This window comes from Triticum aestivum, chromosome 4A (genome assembly GCF_018294505.1).
Source record: "Triticum aestivum cultivar Chinese Spring chromosome 4A, IWGSC CS RefSeq v2.1, whole genome shotgun sequence".
NCBI lineage: Eukaryota > Viridiplantae > Streptophyta > Magnoliopsida > Poales > Poaceae > Triticum > Triticum aestivum.
The window spans coordinates 558,195,097-558,215,177 of NC_057803.1; the positions used below are offsets into that span (position 1 = coordinate 558,195,097).

Below are 20,081 nucleotides of genomic sequence, written 5' to 3' on the forward strand. Positions count from 1 at the left end.
TGGAGAAGTTCAATGGAACTGAAAATCTTGGGTTATGACAGACATGGGTGAAAGATTGTTGGCACAACAAGGATGCTTGAAGGCGTTGCGGGAAGTCATGTCACCTAAGATGGAATTATCATGTGATGAATGAAAATTCACGGAAGATGATTTGGGAGCCTTGAAGCGTGTCGTTGCAGTCGAACAAGTTCGGCTGGGTCGAACTGGACTGTCTGACGGATCGACGGGGATGTCGGTCAAAGCAGAAGACGGTGGTGATTTCAGCGAAGACGACATAGGAGCGTGATGCTGATGGTGGCCGACTTCTGGGGCGTGGAAAGACATGGTGCGGGCCCGAGGGCTTGTGCGGCTTCGACAAGACTATGGCGCAGGGTTTTGATTCAAGGCAATGCACACATGAGAGAGCTTGAAGTCGACGGGGCACGAGGGTGGACTGATCATCTACCATGGAGTCATGTTGAAGGTGGAGCTGGAGTCTGATGGATGACTACACTCTGTGCTGATGAGGGGGTTACGGCGTAAATGCATGGAGAGTCGAAGCCTATTTCAGCGGGACAGCGAGAGACACGTGGTTTTAGACTGGGTACCAGTGGTCTGATGGAGACGTGATACTCGGCATCGGTCGGTGATGATCGATGGTTCTCTCCAGTGGGGGTTGAGGCAGTGGGGGTTAGGTACCCGGGAGACTCGACCAAGACAGCAGAGGCTCGACACGGTGATAGCGGCGAGGCGTGCGGTAAGCACGGGACACAGCGACAGGCCAAGACACTGGTGGTCAGATATGTTGTTAGACAAAGTGTGCAGGGGGTGCTGAAGCAATGTTGATGAGTACCGGATTCAAGTTGGTGACTGGGTCTATCGGTGCCGGTTGATGGACATGAGTTGACCATGGAGAATCTGAGAAAGTGGCGGAAAGTCTGAAATTGTCAAAAGCTGAGAGAGTACATGGCCATATATTTTGTTGTGTTCAGTGCACATGGCAAAGTGCGGATGACAAGGCAGAAGGAGGTTGAGTGCTATAGCGGTGGGACATGTCAGAGACTATTCGGAAAAAGGGTGAGACAACTGTGAATTTGATTCAGGGCGACACAAGGCGACGGTGAAATTCCTTCAAGTTTCAGACAGACGGTCAAGAAAGAGCAGTGACGTTGAGTTCAGGTAACTCTTATATGTGGCGTTCAATATGTGAGTTGTTCACTTTCACGCAGACAGTGGTCGGTGTGTGATGGTATTGAACGGATTCTCCGGAAGTTGGGAGCACAACGTAGAGTATTGAGGAACTTAATTTTGCTCGAGTATTGATTGTGAGGAAGACGAGAAGGGACTACAGTTGCAGGTAGAGTCACGTGGAGTCTGGGAGTAGCAGCGGTGCTCATGGCGTATCTCAAGTCCAATGTACATGGAGGTTCGACGCATGGATGAATCCAAGGTGGTGGAGAATATTCGCCAAGGTGGAGTTTGTTAGAGTTATGTCGAATATTATTGTACAAGGTAGGTTACAGTTGGACTTGGTTTGAGACTGTGTGTAGACAGGATAGGAGTCGTGTCCAAGTAGGACACTTGTATCATATGCCTCTCATATATAACGGGGGTAGACAAACGATGTAACTTATGCTAACATAATAGCATGGACACGCGGGGGAGCCGGCGGCGTGTGCCGGTGCCCGGGCAGCCGGGGTGCGATATTGTGACGGTGTCTTGGGAAGGAGCGTTCATAGTCATGCCCCGGGAATGTAGCCATATCGGTGAACCTCGTTAACAAATTTCGGTGTCGTGCTCGTGTGATTGCTTGGTCCTCGGATGATCGACGGTATTCCTCGGATTTATTCTAACATATTTCATGTTCAGATAAACGGTGTAACACAGTTATCGAATGAGCAAAGCTTGCCATATGGCATTCCCTTAAAAAAAGAGCTTATCATATACACCATAAATGGAACTCTAGCCACATAATTATACAAAATACAGAGTATCAGGTTTTCCAAGAGCTCTCCCTTCAATTGTCTTGTTCGGGTAGTTGTACCGTTTCGAGTCTTGAAATGTTCGAACCGCTATCAAGTGTAGAAAGCATTTCCCACATGGGTAACCACTCTTGTCTCTAATAACCACTCGCTACTAACACATGAAAAGGGGTTGACCCGGTCAATGATCCTCGTCACATGTGTGTTTGACTTGGGTATTCCTAGTAGGTTCTTGGGCCTCCTCACTGAATTCACAAGCAACTTTTGAATATTGTAGTTGTACATTGTGGTCTCCCCTCTATGTCTTACCGACATTCTTCTACTGGAGGCAAGACCAGGAATGGCTCGAAGGTAGATATCAGTCCACAGAGCTGCACCAAAATCAGCATCAAGAACACCACTTGATCACCTGCAGATTTGACAAGAAAATGAATTGGATCAACTACATAATCTGAAACTCATTTCTAGTTCTTCCTGCATATCTTCTCCAATATTCTTAATTTGCTAGTTAGTTATGGTACAGCGTACTGTACAAAATGATAGCCTAATGAATCACCTGGGAAGAAGGTGGCATCGTGACGTTTTTGTGCCCATGAGAATCTGCGTTGATCAGTGCATGTTCAGTAAAATTATCTATTGACAATGTGAAGTCTTTCGTTTATTCAAGAGCACAACAGGCTATTGCGAATTGTAAATCCCGTAAGATCAGAAATGTAGTAGCTTGATGTATCAATTGTTTACTTTATATCTTTTTGATAAAGTGAGGTGTACTCACAGAATTCCTGCCCCTACTGGAGCAACTGCCTTGAAAAACGACATGCCGGTTGTCGCTATACCATTTGCAGTGCCTCTCTGGTCTTGACGCTGGTATATATTGTATTTCAGAAAAAATGATAGTGTTGCAAAAAATTCATCTAATCGGAGCTAATATACATACCACTGCATTGTTCTGAAGAAGGCACATTCCACAAGTGATAGTTATCTGTATAAGTTTGGAAGAGAGGATTAGATACACCTTAATACAAGTAAGAGTATAATAAGGTGATCAGTTTTGTGGTAATTGGAATGGTAAAGTCTCCAACACTTTAATCTACTTATCATCCTTTAAGAATTGCAGTAAAGGAAGAGCGTCGGGATGCTTACCCCGAGAACACTTTTTGTCATGGCTGCAACATAAATTGCAAAAGACAGTTTTGTTCCAGACAGATATGTCATAAAAGGGAACGTAGCGAGTACAAGAATAGATAGAGACTGCAAGGCCATTGTCAACATAGGAGTTATGATCATGAAACAATTTTTTCATTAATTTCTAATCAAGGCACAATATGTTAAGTCAACTCACGGAAGCAATGCGCGATGAATTGAGTGGCCCGAGAAATTTATTAACCCAATGATAAATTATAAGCTGATATACAAGAAGGCTAGCACCTGCAGCAAAAGGAGAAACATAATTATTTCCCATATATGCACCCAAAATTCTTGTGCAGGTTGCATGAAAAGTACAAAATGTTCAAAATAACAAAGTCAAAGCAGAGGGATGCCATACCTGACACTGAAAGAACCTGGCCAATATCTCCAGATGAGAAGCTAAGGCCGCCATACTTTCTGTCACTCACAGCCCATATGGAAAGTATCTAGTATTGAAAGATGATTATAGTTATAATATTAGAGAATTCAAAATATTAAACATTTAGCAATGTAGTCAAAAAAGGTGATATGAGAAATTAACCGAGTAGCATCTGAGTGATTTACCCACGAAAAAACAGATTAAGATGGATTTGCAAGACATGTGACGGGCAAAAATTCAAGGGCAAAAATTCCAAAACAGCCAGATATTTTACCTCACTATATGCCGTTTCATGAAGACCAAACAGACAATATGATAGCATAGTTGACATCCATGGCCAGTTCTGAAGCAAACTCTTCTTACGAGGCATATCCCAATGAGCCTGTTGCGATGGCAAGGCTTTGACTATGCTGATATCCTTTTCAGTAATCTTATGTTTATGTATAGTCTCCTGTTAACATTTGAGTAACCATATTAATGGAAACATTAGAAGTTTTTTTCTTCAAAAAGGAGGATTACCCCGGCAATTGGGAACATTAGAAGATATCTAAACTTATTGAAACATACTTCTATGATGAAGTTGTATATAGCATAGGCAGGGTATTTTCGTATTAGCAATTTAATGTGCAAAAAACTAATGCCTATTTCCACAAAAACATATGCCTAGAATGAAGTTCAGAAGTGGCATGATAGTGCTTCTGTACATACCGGAAGCCATATACAACTTATTAGAACAACGGCAGCAAAGATTGACACAACGAGACAAGGTAACAGATATGGGAACCTGCAAATTCAATTAAAGCAATGAGTCATGAAGTAGTTCCAAGCAGAATGGAAAATGAAATATATCTTGTCCTTGAAGGATCTACCTCCCGAAAACTGACTCCTTGGAAAAGGTCTGTGGATATTTTTCAGCAGGCTGACAAAAGGAGGATAAAGAAATTAGGAAATGGAAGCAGCTCATCTCTTTATTTTTGTTGAACTAGCAATTGTACACATGAATAACATGTTCAGCCCAACATAAGTAGCAAAAAGAGTACTATGTGGGTTGATCCAAGAGTTGAAACTATTTTAGTTATATTATAATGTCAACTAAATTATAAGATTGTATAATGCTTCATTTCGATCACACAAGTATAATGGTCTATTAATTACCTGGGCAAGGTAACCACCAAGTCCTGGACCAATAACAACACCCAAACCCCACATGGTATTCACCTGTAATTTTTTTTCAAAGAACAATTAAAGAATATTACATTACTCTAATCATTGCACCGAGAGGATTATGGTGCTCAAGAAAATTACAACTGAGATGCCAAGAGCTTGGTGTTCAGTTTGACAAACTTCAATGGCATAAGCCTACAATGGATAGTAAAGTTTATGTTATCACATACCCAACATATAGATCACAATTGTGAGGCCTAGATCTGCATGTTGAATGAAACTGCTACATGTCAAGTACCTTAATTGGTCCAAGTAATCCATTTAGAGAACCTAGAAGAAGTCTTGCAGCAATCGCCATCCAATATTTTGTACTTAGCCCGAAGAATATCTGAAGTATGACCCTGCAATATACAAGTGACACGGCTAAGTGACTACTGAATTATTATACACTTGCACACAAGAACTGCTGCTGAGTGGAATTAGAATCCATATCACACTTACACAGATAGCATTGAAAATGCAATTACAGGCTTTCGTCCGAGACGATCTGCGGCAATACCCCAAAATATCGAGGTAATGGCTCTTCCAATCATGTATGAAGCAGCTGCATTTGATAAGACCAATAAATGTGTCTAAATATGTGTGGCATGACACAACCTCTGAAAATTAATAGCTAAATGCTGATGAGTTATTTTTTAACAGAGCCGTACCAAGAAAACCAGCATAGGATCCAATATCTTCCTCTCTTTTAGCAATGTTGAAGTCTCTAACCTGTAGAAAGGAATACAGTAGGGAGATGACGTGTTACTTGCATGAAGCAACTGAGATCCTGAGATGTTGCGTTACTTCTATGAAGCAAAGTTGCGACCTTTATCTCCTATAGATAAATGAATAATTACCCATACTTTTTTGCAGTTCTTTTACGATTTTATTATGAAGAGTAAATTCAGTTTTTACCCCCTACTTTGGCATTTTTACGCTAGTTACCCCATTCAATATCTTTTCATTCCGATTACCCCATTTAGAGAAGTTTTGCCACTTTTTACCCCTTATAATTTTTTTTGGGAGCAATCTGCCAGGTAGGTCCCGGATATTAGGTACAACATGGTGTGGCACGGCGCGGTTCAGTTTGTTGGCACAATCAGAAATGAAAAATGCCCTGCTTAGTGCGACTAGTAAGATACTTCATCTCTCTTTGCAAAAAAAAAAGATACTTCATCTCTGCTGTTTTCAGATGCCGCCAATGTCAGGATATGCAAAGTCAACATTTCGAAACCTTCTGGCTTATTATACAAACCTACCCAGATATGTGTTTTCTAAATGGAAGTGATATTATTCGATTTTTCAACAAAAGTTACTTTGAAATTACAGGGTGTGGAAGTGGTCTTCCTAGTGGCCAGCAGTTCAGTACTTCTACAAATAAAATGGAATATCATGGCATAAAAATATAGTTCATGGATTTGTGTGTTAGCAGGTCAATGTCACAAAGTAATACTAGCATGTACTTCCTCAAGTAATTATTATTGCTTATCTTACTTATGTTTGTGCCAATAACGTTTTTCAACGGCACAGGTCCAGAACTATGCATGGATTCTGTGTGATTTGATTTAATTGTTGAGGTTAATTACTCACCATTCAAATAGCAGTTTAGAAATTGATCTGTCCTAAATCACCTGCTAGCTAGAGCGCTCTGGTAAAAATTAAAAGAAGTAAAATCTGGCAAAACTTTTACTAAATGAGGCAATCCAAATGAAAACTGTTACATGGGGTAACTAGCGTTAAAAAAAAAACAAAGTGGGGGCAAAAACTGCAATTCGCTCTATTATGAATTTAAAAGCAGAGCGATTATTTGGTGTGGATTAATTTTTTACTGACCTGAAAAATGAGCAATTGAAGTAAATATATCCAAACTTAACTTTAATTCCGCTTCTTCATTAGCCTCGACTAGTAATCTTTTAAGATTCACAAAGTTTTCCTCACTAATGTACTATATTTTTCAGGGAAATACATACCATGAAATACATGAAGGGGTAGAGGCATGTGATTGGTAGAGCTGAAAAGGACGAAGCCAAAAGCATGTTATCAAAACAATGATAAATAAAAGATAAAAGTGAAGTATATTAATTAGGTTTGACTTAAATCTTTTAAGTAATATAAAGCGCCCCTTAAAAAAATAGGTTTGAGCGGAACTAAATAATGCGGCATATGGAAACAAATGTATGTAGTAGTAGAATACATAAGCATGACAACAACCAAGTACCAACGTGTGCTGCTCGAGTTGCTGGTTGTTTCCTTTTTCATTGATGCATGTCCCTACATACAATTTCTCATGGACATGATAAGCTCGATCAAAGAAATGAGTGTGGTTTTCAAAAAGGGGTTTCATGTAGCCTGAGCTACAAAAGAACTTTGCGCAAAGAAAAGAAATGAGTGTGGTTTTCTGTAGCTCAGGCTACATGTTACTCCTTATCTCAGGGAAGGCAATTTTAGACCAATGAGGCGGATGTGGTGTTGCAGACATGATAGTGTTGTTGGTTTATTCAGGTGGGCAAATAAATAGACAGTTAAATGGATAGATAGAAGTTTACATCCAGCGAGAGTGGTGGCAGCGACGAAGAAAAGCTCCTTGTAAGGGATCCTCCCGCGGAGGCTCTCCTTCCTCCGGTCCATGGCGCACCCGGGGCACCCCTCATGGTGGCAGGCCGCGGCGGCGTGGTGGCACACAACCACCGACGGGGGCGGCTTCTGCAGCAGTGCTTCTTCCAGGCTGCTCATGTCGGTTAGCTACCTGTAAACTAAGTTTGTTTTTGCTTCTTCTTTTTCTGGACACAAAGTGCTTTGTTCTTTTGACCTGATTCGATCAGCTGTGGACTCACTGAACTGGGAGCTAGCCGGTCCTCCTACTTATACCAGTATCTGCCTAGCTAATGTCCAAATACACAGCTTGATATGCTTAATTAACTGTCCCTGACTAATCTTGTCAAAAGAAAAACTGTCCCTGACTAATCTGTACCGTGCGTACGGAGGCAAGGCAGGTTTCATGCCTGCATGAAATTGTCCGGATCGACCATAGATGCATGGAGCTAATCTTGCTTAACTAAGATGTCTAGCCGACTGATCGAAGAAGTGACGTGGGAATTGGCAGCTAGCTTCCCTAAATATCTCTTGTAATTCACCAAAATATCCTTGTTCAGCATCCTCGATACTAATTAGTACGGAGTAGTTCGCAATATTTCACTAGTGTTGGAAAGCACGCGTTTGGGGTGTGAAATATGACACGGAAGGCCGATAATTCCAACACTAAGTATGCTTATGGACACTCGAATACAAATTGCTCCTTCAGAAGATGCTGGACAGAATCGGCGCACGCGCACACAACTACACCCACAAACACACATGAGCAAAATTCCAGTGGGCAATATTGATCGACCATCTTAAATGTCCACATCATCGGGCGGCCCTGTTCTACAAAGATCCCATGCATGATGCATGTACGCGTGTACCATGCATTTCCGCATGCATGATCCGCTAGAGGTTCTAAAAAGCACCATGCATGTCTAAGTTTCTCTTGAGAAAACTTCATATAGTATTGCTTAGCATGCAGAGTGATAATATTACATTGTTTTTGCAGGGACATCTTTGGATTCATCCATATATACCAAGTTTGATGGAGATTGACATAGCTCATTAATTAAAAGCGCGCTCCAAGGTGGAAAAATGACGAGACATTGTTGTTGGTTCCGTTCATTTTAGATTGACCTATAATTAACATGATTATAGTCAAAGTACAGCGAGCTAGTTACTGATAAGGGTTAGATATTTACAATCTTCACAACTAGAACTAGAAAACACGGCGGTAGGTATATGGCTGCATGATTCAGTCCGCCCAACAGAATCTTTGCTTAATTAAGGTTTGGCCACCCTATTCCCACAAAAAACATGATTGCTACCAAATATAGATATTTTATCCTGTAAATGAAGAGCTTGGGGTGACTCCAACACAGGTCATCAAAACAGACATCAACAAATATCCATGGGCAGCAATGGGGCGAGAGGCCATCTAACTGCACGCACCAAATGTCCGACCCATTTCAAACAGGTCTTTCAAAAAAAAAGAAGAAGAAAATCATGCTAACCGGACCATGTTGGTTAAATTTTGATATATTACAATCAAACGACAAAATTTCATAAAGTCCCAACTAAATCAAGCAAAATTCGTCAAAAAAAAGAACAAGAAACATTTAAACTAAACCTAAACTTTACTAGGCGAGGTACCGGATGTGACCCCGTAGGCATGGTCTCCGAGGCCAATGACACCTCTGGCGTCGACCGCATCGTCATCGCGGCCATCCAAGTTGTCATCATTCTAGTGGCAGAGCGCTCGCAAGGCGTCGTGGCATCACTCGTCAGCCACCGCGCGGTCGCGGCGCAGCCGAGCTAGCATAGAGGCTCAACTACCTCCGTCTAGCATCGATGGTCGGCGACATGCCCCATCTGGCACCGCCGCCATTATAGTGGAAATTCCATTTATTCCCCTAACTTGAACTCATTACTCACATTTACCCCTAATGTTTGAGACTGCTGAAATTTGCCCATCCTCCATCAAGTCACCTTACAGATATGTCCTTCCGTGTTGTTTTTTGTCCAACCAAAGATTTTGATCGTCTACGAGACATTTCTGATACGTTTTTGCCCTTGTATGCATATGCCGTTTATATGTGGGAAACCATCCTGAGGAAAATAAAACTAAAAATATATAATCTCTCACCCCTCTACGGCTTTGGTTAGGGCATGTACAACGGTGCTATCTTAGCAGTGCCACATAGGATAAATACCGACTATAATGTGCAGCGTCGACATCAGGGTTTAACTGTGCCCCGATGGAAGCTGTTTTATTGGGGTCCATTGGATGGACTTGGAATTTGACTATTTCGTCCGCCGGTTTAAAGGAGGTGGACTTGGATCTTTTGTCGACTACCACATCGTCCCTATTCACCGTAGAGCGCAGCGCAGTCAGCTCCTCAGCCGCTAGGGCTTCGGATAGTGCCTCGAGGGCCAGTGCGGCTGTCTTGTTTTCGGCGCGGAGTGCTATGTCCGGATCACTAGCGAGAGTGGTGATCCTGTTAGGCCCGGGCATCTTGAGCTTCATGTACCCATAATGGGGTATTGCTTAGAAGATTGTAAACGCTTCCCGCCCTAGCAGAGCATGATAACCGCTGCTGAACGGAGCCACCTGGAACGTGACCTCTTCGGACCTATAATTATCCGACGTGCCGAACACCACATCTAGTGTGATTTTTCCTGTACAACGCGCTTCCCAACTAGGGATTATTCCTCTAAAGGTTGTGCTGCTTCGCTCAATGAGGTTCCAATATATTTCCATTTTTTGAAGGGTCTCCTCATAAATGAGGTTCAATCCGCTGCTGCCGTCCATGAGTACCTTGGTAAGACGAAAGCCGTCCACTATTGGACTGAGGACCAATGCGGTTGGTGCTCGGGCTGTTCGGAATTTAGGTTCATCACTGGCGTTAAAGGTAATAGCCGTGTCAGTCCATGGGTTTATTGTTGCTGCTTGGTAGACTTCGGCAAGGCTGCAGAGTGTCCTTTTTCGCATATTATTTGATGCGAAAGTCTCGAAGACTGTTAATACCGTATTGGTGTCTCTGGGGTGGCTTTCTGTGGCCTCCGGAATTAGGAGATTTTCGCCAATTTTGGCCACCTGCCGGAGTATCCAACATGCTCTGAGGCTGTGAGTTGGTGTGGCGTCCTCTGTACTATGAATTTTACAGGGTCCATTAAGCCATCCTTCCAGTACGGTTCCATGCCCTGTAGAGGGTTTTTGCTTTTTAGTGCTTGACCCGGGTGACTGGTGAAGATGCACCCTTTTATTTCGGACTGGGTTTGTATTCATGGCCGGATTGTCCCAAAATTTTATTTCGGTTTTCCAGGCGCTTTCCATCGCACAGTACTTTCGTACAATGGACGCCAAGTCAGCGAAGCGTGTAATATCATGGCGACTTATGGCGTTGAGTATTCCCTTATCCGTGCAATTATTGCAGAAGATTGAGATTGCGTCTTCCTCGCGGCAGTCCCTTAGCCTGTTCTTAACCAGGAGGAATCTGGCCCAGTAATGATGTACTGTTTCATCGGGTTCTTGCCTGATTTTGGATAGATCGCTTATGTTGGGGTGGGTGGGTGGAATTAAATCCGAAGCCTCACCCCATCTAAGGCTTAGAGGCCGAGGAATTTTCGAACTCAAAAATTTGGATTTCTGGATGTTGTCTAATGAATCCAGCCCGTCGCCTGACTCTAAGTTCAGGTCTTGAGTGATATCCTCCCCTCCGCGGGTATCCGGCTTGGAGGGATCGGGAATCCGGACGTAGAGAGTCCTTAAGATAGATGAAGGGTCGCCGCATTGTCCCTCTACCACGGGAACATGATGGGTGACTTGGGGAGAGTTAATCTCTCTCAGATCGGTTTTAGGCCCAATCTGGTCATAATCGGTAGTGACTCCCAGGGCGGCGAAGCGATCCAAGAGCTCGTTTATGGAGGAAAGCTCCATTGGATCTAATTGCTCGACGAGTTCTGAGATGACATGAAGATTGTTTTCGATGGCTCGAGAGGTCATTGTTGGTGCAGAAGGCGAACAGGCGGTCATAAGAAAACCACCTAGCCAGAGGGTTTGGCCGACAGCCAAAGCTCCCTTAGCAACGGTGCTGTCTTTAAAGACGGGGTGAGGCATCCTTCCTGATGGCGACGACACAGAGGAACTCTCAATGAAAGCACCAATGTCGGTGTCAAAACCGGCGGATCTCGGGTAGGGGGTCCCGAACTATGCGTCTAGGTCGGATGGTAACAGGAGGCAAGGGGCACGAAGTTTTACCCAGGTTCGGGCCCTCTCGATGGAGGTAAAACCCAACGTCCTGCTTGATTAATATTGATGATATAGGTTGTACAAGAGTAGATCTACCACGAGATCGGAGAGGCTAAACCCTAGAAGCTAGCCTATGGTATGATTGTTGTTGTGTATGTTGTCCTACGGACTAAAACCCTCTGGTTTATATAGACACCGGAGAGGGTTAGGGTTACACAAGGTCGGTTACAATGGTAGGAGATCTGCATATCCGTATCACCAAGCTTGCCTTCCACGCCAAGGAAAGTCCCTTCCGGACACGAGACGGAGTCTTCAATCTTGTATCTTCACAGTCCAACAGTCCGGCCAAAGGATATAGTCCGGCTGTCCGGACACCCCCTAATCCAGGACTCCCTCAACGACCTTTAAAGGCGTAATACCAGGTGTAGAGGCCAACTGTACAGGCTCAGTCACACTTGAAGTGGTCTTCGGATCTCCGGATAATTTCCGAAGTGAGGAGTTAATCTTCGACATAGTCCCGTTCCGCAGTGGTTATCACGCACTGCTCGGGCGAACCGCATTCGCCAAGTTTAATGCGGTACCGCACTACGCATACCTTAAGCTCAAGATGCCGGGCCCTCGAGGAGTAATTATGGTCAATGGAAACACCGAACGCTCCCTACGAATGGAGGAGCACACGGCGGCCCTTGCAGCGGAAGTACAAAGCAGCCTCTCCAGGCAGTTCTCCAGTCCAGCCACTAAACGGCCGGACACCGTCAAGCGCGCCCGGAGTAACCTACAACAAGACCGCTTGACACGATCCGAGCAGGCGTAGCAATGCGGCCCCAACCCCAACCCTCGCAAAAAGGCGACGCCAGTACTTCGCGTACATAACTATGCTCTAGAGATACCATGGGTGCAGGGGGAGGGGCACCATCACGGCACGCCCAAAACACGGCTTAAACCGTACCAGGGGCTGCCGATTTTTTAATTTTCTCTTACTTTCAGGACTCCATCCTTCGGAAGGCCTGTTCGGCAGTTTAATTGCCGCACAAACGATGCAAGAACTAGGGAAGCAGACAAGGCACGCCGCATTACGGAACTCCCAAGTGGTCTCTATCACGAGCAGTATACCTGTTCCGCATACTATTCCGCAGCTTGCCCCTGGAATGGACATGTTAACTAGTCCAACCTTTCGCTTATCGCATTATTTGTATCGTTCTACTTTGATCGCAGCCCTTTTTAATAAACAATGCATGGCTTTCGTCTATTTTTGCATTACCTTTTTTCTTTATATATGTTCCTTAACGACATGTTGCACCCGTACACGTTGGTACGGCCAAAATACGCTAGGGGCTTTAGTACCCCTCAGTATGGTGTGAGAAGTCCGAACACTTTAACAAGTGCGGCACCCCGAACTTATAGCATTATATGCATCGGCTCTGAATCATGTCTTGGGTCAATAGTTGGGTTTGCCCGGCTCCTATGTTTTGGTGCCTTACGTTCCGCTATATCGGCTAAGGTAGCACTAGGAGAACCACTGCGATTGTGCCCTAGTTGAGCTGGGTCGAGCACCTCAGTGGAGAAAGCTAAAACTGACTGTCATGATGAAGCGAGAGCTCGTCGCTGTTCGAGAGGTTTTTTGAGTCCCTAAAGACTTATGCCGCTTAGGGCGAGGAGCCGGCTCTGTCCGGCCAAGGCGTGGATAGCGCCCGGAACTCGGTCTTCCGAATAACAGGGGCTTCACCGAAATTTAAAATTATAGAATTCTATGGCTAAGTGAGATAGTTCACGCATTATAGTCTGATTGCCTTGTTCGTTGGGCTGAGCGCCTCCCTCGAAGGACCCAAACATGGGAAAAAGAGCGCTCAGGTTTATCCCCGAACACCCCAGCACTAGCGGCACGGGGGCCGAAGCCGACGACTCGCCATCTCTCAGAATTGATAAACAGCCGCACAGAAGGTAATATTTTAAATTCCAACAGCATTGCTTAGCGCATATGAACAAGTTTTCAGCGCACAGGACAAAACGAGCAAGTTTCACTCAAAAATTACATCCCTAGAACATTCATCCGCCACAAGTTAGGCACCCTTCAGAACATCCTTATAGTAATTCTCGGGCTTGCGATGCTCTTTCCCCGGCGGTGGCCCGTCCTTCACAAGCTTCTCAGCATCCAGCTTGCCCCAGTGCACCTTAGCACGGGAAAGGGCCCTACGGGCACCTTCAATGCAGACGAAGAGCTTGATGACTTCGAGCCTTGGACAGGCCTCCACCAGCCGCCGCACTAGCCCGAAATAGCTCCCAGGCAGAGCCCCTCCAGGCCACAGCCAAACAATGAGGCCCTTCATGGCCTGTTCGGCCGCCTTGTGGAGCTCGACCAGTTGCTTCAGCTGGTCGCTCAGGGGCACGGGGTGTCCGGCCTCAGCATACTGAGACCAGAACACCTTCTCTGTCGAGCTGCCCTCCTCGGCTCGATAGAATGCGGCGGCATCGGACACACTCCGGGGAAGATCTGTGAATGCTCCTGGAGAGCTCCGGATTCGGGTAAGTAACAAGTAACTCCTGCGAATTTTATTTGATCCTCTATTCGGCTTCTCTTTCTGAACGCCAAACAGAGCATCAGGGGCTACACTCTATGCGGTAATATTATTTACTCATTCTTTACTTACCTCAAAGCCTGTTAAAAGGCTAGTACAAGCTTCAGTCAGTCCGCTCTTGGCGGACTGAACCTTCTGGACCACCGCACTCATAATGGTGCGGTGCTCCTCGTCGATGGAGGCGCCTCGGAGCACCTCCAACAGATTGTCTGGCGCCTCTGGTTGGACGGGGGTCACTGGCACGGTGGGCTTGCTCCTCTTGGAAGGAGGTCCCCCGCCGGACTCTGGAACCTTTGAAGATTCCGGAGCGGTGTCCGGCCTAGAGCCGGACTTGGAGCCCTGGGGGGTCTCATCCCCTTTACTCCTGGAGTCCGGGAGGTCGCCTTGCGGCGCCTCCACAACCACCTCCTCCCGTCTTGGAACCTGTTGGGAAAACACTTCGGTGTCGTCCGTAGGGTGGGGGGAGGAAGCCGTCAGAAGCGAGTTCACATCCGACGAGTCCAGTGAACCGCTCGACGACGCGTCGAGCCGGTCTTTGGGTGGGCTGCATAAACATATTCGACATAAGGGAAAGCTGTGCAATAAATGAATACTATGAATTACTCTGGTATCCGGATACTTATGATTTTGCCAGGGGCTTGGCCCTGGGCTGCCACTCCTCTCCGCCGTTGTCGGCGTCGGTGGAGTAGTCCGGAGGAAGGGTTTTCCCCTTCTTGGACCCTCCGGCCTCCCTAGAGAGGGCGGCCTTCCTTTTCTTCTCTCCTCCCGCTGGATGGGGAGAGGTCTCTTCTTCTTCCTCCTCGTCTTCACAGGAGGAATGCGCCTCGGAACCGTCGGATGATGGATCCGACACCTCCTGGCGCCGGGCACTCTTTCGAGTCCCCGTGGCTTTTTTCACGGCCTTCTTCTCCAGCACCACATAGGGTGCCGGAACCAGAAGCTTTGCCAAGCGAGCGTCTGCTGGGCCTTCGGGCAAAGGAGCCGGACAGTTGATCTGTCCGGACGTCACCTGCCACCTGTTAAAGGTAAGGGAGCTTAGATCCCGCATGGAGTGAAACTATGAAAAACGGATACCCTGTAAAAGGGAAAAACGGGTTACCGCATGAGCATGACGCTGCGTACTGAATCCGCGATCCTCGGTAGCGGATGCGGGGGCCTCGGCGCCCTTGAAAAGCACCTTCCAGGCATCTTCGTACGTCGTGTCGAAGAGCCTGCTTAGAGTTTGGTGTCGCGCCGGGTCGAACTACCACAGGTTGAAAGCCCGTTGTTGACACGGGAGGATCAGGCGAATGAGCATAACCTGGACTACGTTGACAAGTTTGAGCTTCTTGTCCACCAGGGTTTGGATGCATGTTTGGAGTCTGGTCAGCTCTCCTTTCTTACCCCACAACAGGCCCGTCTCCTTCCAGGAGGTGAGCCGCGTAGGGGGTCCGGATCGAAACTCGAGGGGTGCGACCCATTCGGCGTCGCGCGGCTCGGTGATGTAAAACCACCCCGATTGCCACCCCTTCAAGGTCTCCACAAAGGAGCCCTCGAGCCATAGGACGTTGTCCATCTTGCCCACCATGGCGCCTCCGCACTCGAGCTGGTTGCCACGCACCACCTTCGGCTTGACATTGAAAGTCTTGAGCCATAGGCCGAAATGGGGGCGGATGCGGAGGAAAGCCTCGCACACGACAATAAACGCCAAGATGTTGAGGACAAAGTTCAGGGCCAGATCGTGGAAATCCCGGCCATAGTAGAACATGAGCCCCCGGACAAATGGGTGGATAGGGAAGCCCAGTCCACGGAGGAAATGGGGGAGGAACACCACCCTCTCATGGGGCCTAGGGGTGGGGATGAGCTGCCCCTTTTTGGGAAGCCGGTACGCGATGTCGTTAGACAGGTATCCGGCCTTCCTCAGCTTTTTGATGTGTCCCTCCGTGACGGAGGAGACCATCCACTTGCCTCCCGCTCCGGACATGGCTGGAGAAGGTTGAGGTGGGGAGTGCGGACTTGGGCGCTAGAGCTCGAGTGCGCAAGAATGGATATGCGAAGGAGGAAGAAGGCGTGGGTGAAAAGGTGGATCCTTATGCCCTTATATGGGTGGACGCAACTACATGTCCCCACCAGCCTGGTAAAACTCGCTTATCTCCAAGTGCCGTAATCAATGGCGCGGTTGGGTTACCCACGCCCGTATTGATGAGAATCCCGGAATAAGGGGACACGATCTCTGCTTTAACAAACGTGCCAAGGAAACCGCCTCGCATGATGCGCTGAGGTGGGATAATGAAACTCTCGGATAAAGGCTTGGCCATGGTTTGTCACACTACGGAATACGTCAGTAGATTAGATTTGTGTAAATATTATTCTCTCTATGGCAATATATGGAAACTTATTTTGCAGAGTCGGACACTATCTTTGTGTTCAAAATCTTCTATAAAGTACTTGGAGGAGGAACCCTCCTTGCAATGCTGAAGACAATCTGCGCGCCGGACTCGTCATCATTGAAGCCTGGTTCAGGGGCTACTGAGGGAGTCCTGGATTAGGGGGTGTCCGGATGGCCGGACTATACCTTCAGTCGGACTCCTGGACTATGAAGATACAAGATTGAAGACTTCGCATCGTGTCCGGAAGGGACTTTCCTTGGCGTGGAAGGCAAGCTTGGCGATATGGATATGAAGATCTCCTACCATTGTAACCGACTTTGTGTAACCCTAACCCTCTCCAGTGTCTATATAAACCGGAGGGTTTTAGTCCGTAGGACAACATACACAACAACAATCATACCATAGGCTAGCTTCTAGGGTTTAGCCTCTTCGATCTCGTGGTAGATCTACTCTTCTACTACCCATATCATCAATATTAATCAAGCAGGACGTAGGGTTTTACCTCCATCGAGAGGGCCCGAACCTGGGTAAAACTTCGTGTCCCTTGCCTCCTGTTACCATCCGGCCTAGACGCACAGTTCGGGACCCCCTACCCGAGATCCGCCGGTTTTGACACCGATAGTGCCCTCCATAGGCTTTGGAGTGACACCTGCGTAGGATCTGTTCCTGTTCATGCTCAGGTACACAACGTCTAATAACACCATCTACTCCTTCTTTATAAAGATGTGGGTCATCTCAAAAGTAATGCCTTAAATCATAGAAGAACTTTTTCTTTTGCTGGTATGTGAAACTAGGTGGTATAAATTTAGCAACAATGTAATTAGCATAATCAGCATACCACGGAGCAGTGCGAGAAGCATTTATGACATTTAGTTGTTCATCAGGAAAGCTATCATCAATAGGTAGTGGGTCATCAAGAACATTCTCTAGCCTAGACAAGTTGTCTGTAACGGGGTTCTCAGCTCCCTTCCTATCAATAATATGCAAATCAAATTCTTGTAGCAAGAGAACCCATCTAATAAGTCTAGGTTTAGCACCTTTCTTTTCCATAAGATATTTAATAGCAGTGTGATCAGTGTGAATAGTTGCTTTAGAATCAACAATATAAGGTCTGAACTTATCACAAGCAAATACAACTGTTAAGAATTCCTTTTCAGCAGTAGCATAATTTCTCTAGGCATTGTCTAGAGTTTCACTAGAATACTGTATAACATTCAATTTCTTATCAAATCTTTGTCCTAGAGCAACCCCTACAGCATAATCACTAGCATCACACATAATTTCAAAAGGTAAATTCCAATCAGGTGGCTGAACAATAGGTGCAGAAATTAATGCTTTCTTAAGTATTTCAAATGCTTCTACACAATCATCATCAAAGACAAAAGGAATATCTTTTTGTAATAGGTTAGTCAGAGGCCGGGAAATTTTTGAGAAGTCCTTAATGAACCTCCTATAAAAACCGGCATGACCAAGGAAACTTCTTATGCCTTTGATGTCCATGGGACACGACATCTTTTCAATAGCATCAACTTTAGATTTATCAACTTCAATACCTCTTTCAGAAATTTTATGCCCCAAGACAATACCTTCATTAACCATAAAGTGGCACTTCTCCCAGTTCAAGACAAGATTAGTTTCTTCACATCTCTGCAAAACTCGATCAAGGTTGCTTAAGCAATCATCAAAAGAGGATCCATAAATGGAGAAATCGTCCATGAAAACCTCACAAATCTTATCATAAAAGTCAGAGAATATAGCCATCATGCATCTTTGAAAGGTATCAGGTGCATTACATAAACCAAAAGGCATATGTCTATAAGTACCGAAAGAGCAAGTAAAAGTGGTCTTTGCTTGATCATCAGCTGACACAGGTATTTGAGAGAAGCCAGATTAACCATCTAGAAAGCAAAAAAGTGTATGTTTAGATAATATTTCTAGCATTTGATCAATAAAAGGCAAAGGGTAATGATCTTTTTAGTAGCTTTATTTAATGTGCGGAATTCAATTACCATCCTATAACCTGTAATAATTCTTTGTGGGATCAATTCATCTTTATCATTAGGAACAACGGTAATACCTCCCTTCTTAGGGACACAATGTAACAGGACTTACCCACTGACTATCAGCAATGGGGTAAATTATACCTGCCTCAAGGAGTTTTAATATTTCCTTTCTTACCACTTCTTTCATCTTACGATTTAGCCGTCATTGGTGATCAATAACTGGTTTGGCATCCTTCTCCAAATTTATTTTATGTTGACATAGAGTGGGACTAATGCCCTTAAGATCATCAAGAGTATATCCAATAGCAGCACGATGCTTCTTCAGAGTTTTCAATAATTTATTTTCTTCATGCTCTGAAAGGTTAGCACTAATAATAACAGGATATATCTTCTTTTCATCAAGATAAGCATATTTAAGAGTATCAGGTAACGGTTTAAGCTCAAACATGGTATCACCCTTGGGTGGAGGAGAATCCCCTAGGATTTCAATAGGCAAGTTGTGTTTCAGAATAGGTCCTTGTTTAAAGAATACTTCATCTATTTCCGTTCTTTCATTCATACATATCATTTTCATGGTCAAGCAAATATTGTTCTAAATGATCATTAGGAGGCATAGCAATAGAAGCAAGACCAATAATTTCATCCTTACTAGGTAATTCCTCATCACGGGGTTGTCTACGAAATTTAGAGAAGTTAAACTCATGAGACATATCACCCAAACCAATAGTAACAACATCCTTTTCGCAGTCTATCTTAGCATTAACAGTATTTAAGAAGGGTCTACCAAATATAATGGGACAAAAGCTATCTTGTGGGGAATCAAGAACAAGAAAATCAGCAGGATATTTAACCTTCCCACACAAGACTTCAACATTTCTAACAATCCTAATCGGTGAAATAATATCTCTATTGGCAAGCTTAATTGTAACATCGATATCTTCTATCTCAGCAGGTGCAATATCATGCATAATTTCTTTGTATAAGGTATGAGGTATTGCACTAGCACCCATATCACATAAGCCATGATAACAATGATCTCCTATTTTAACAGAAATAACAGGCATGCCTATAACAAGTCTATGTTTATCCTTAGCACCAGGCTTAGCAATTCTAGCAGTTTCTTCACAGAAATAAATAACATGCCCATCAATATTATCGGCCAACAGATCTTTAACCATAGCAATATTAGGTTCAACTTTAATTTGCTCAGGGGGTTTGTGTGTCCTATATTACTCTTGTTGACTACAGTTGAAGCTTTAGCATGATCCTTAATTCTAACAGGGAAAGGTGGTTTCTCAACATAAGCAGTGGGAACAACAGGATCATCATAAGTGATAGTTTTTTCTTCAACTTTAATAGGTGCAACTACTTTTGTTTCAATGGTAGGATTATATTTAAACCACTTCTCCTTAGGGAGATCAACATGAGTAGAAAAAGATTCACAGAAAGAAGCTACTATCTCAGAGTCAAGTCCATATTTAGTGCTAAACTTACGTAAAACATCAGTACCATAAAAGATTTAACACAATCAAACTTAGGTGTCATACCTGACTCCTTACCTCCATCG

At 44.8% G+C, this 20,081-nt stretch overlaps 1 protein-coding gene across 1 annotated transcript; it reads right to left on the reverse strand.

Moving 5' to 3' along the window:
• Positions 1-1,904: 1,904 nt before the first annotated feature.
• On the reverse strand, positions 1,905-7,546 carry LOC123082300 (protein ZINC INDUCED FACILITATOR-LIKE 1). The gene is made up of 17 exons (XM_044504662.1): positions 7,281-7,546; positions 6,705-6,745; positions 5,403-5,463; positions 5,194-5,296; positions 4,991-5,093; positions 4,834-4,887; positions 4,684-4,746; positions 4,398-4,447; positions 4,237-4,312; positions 3,803-3,979; positions 3,508-3,595; positions 3,304-3,389; positions 3,105-3,212; positions 2,899-2,943; positions 2,737-2,825; positions 2,518-2,561; positions 1,905-2,370 (listed from the first exon to the last, which is right to left on the reverse strand). The coding sequence occupies exons 1-17, from the start codon at positions 7,465-7,467 to the stop codon at positions 2,267-2,269; spliced, it is 1,479 nt and encodes a 492-aa protein (XP_044360597.1). The 5' UTR covers positions 7,468-7,546; the 3' UTR covers positions 1,905-2,266.
• Between the last annotated feature and the right edge of the window lie 12,535 nt (positions 7,547-20,081).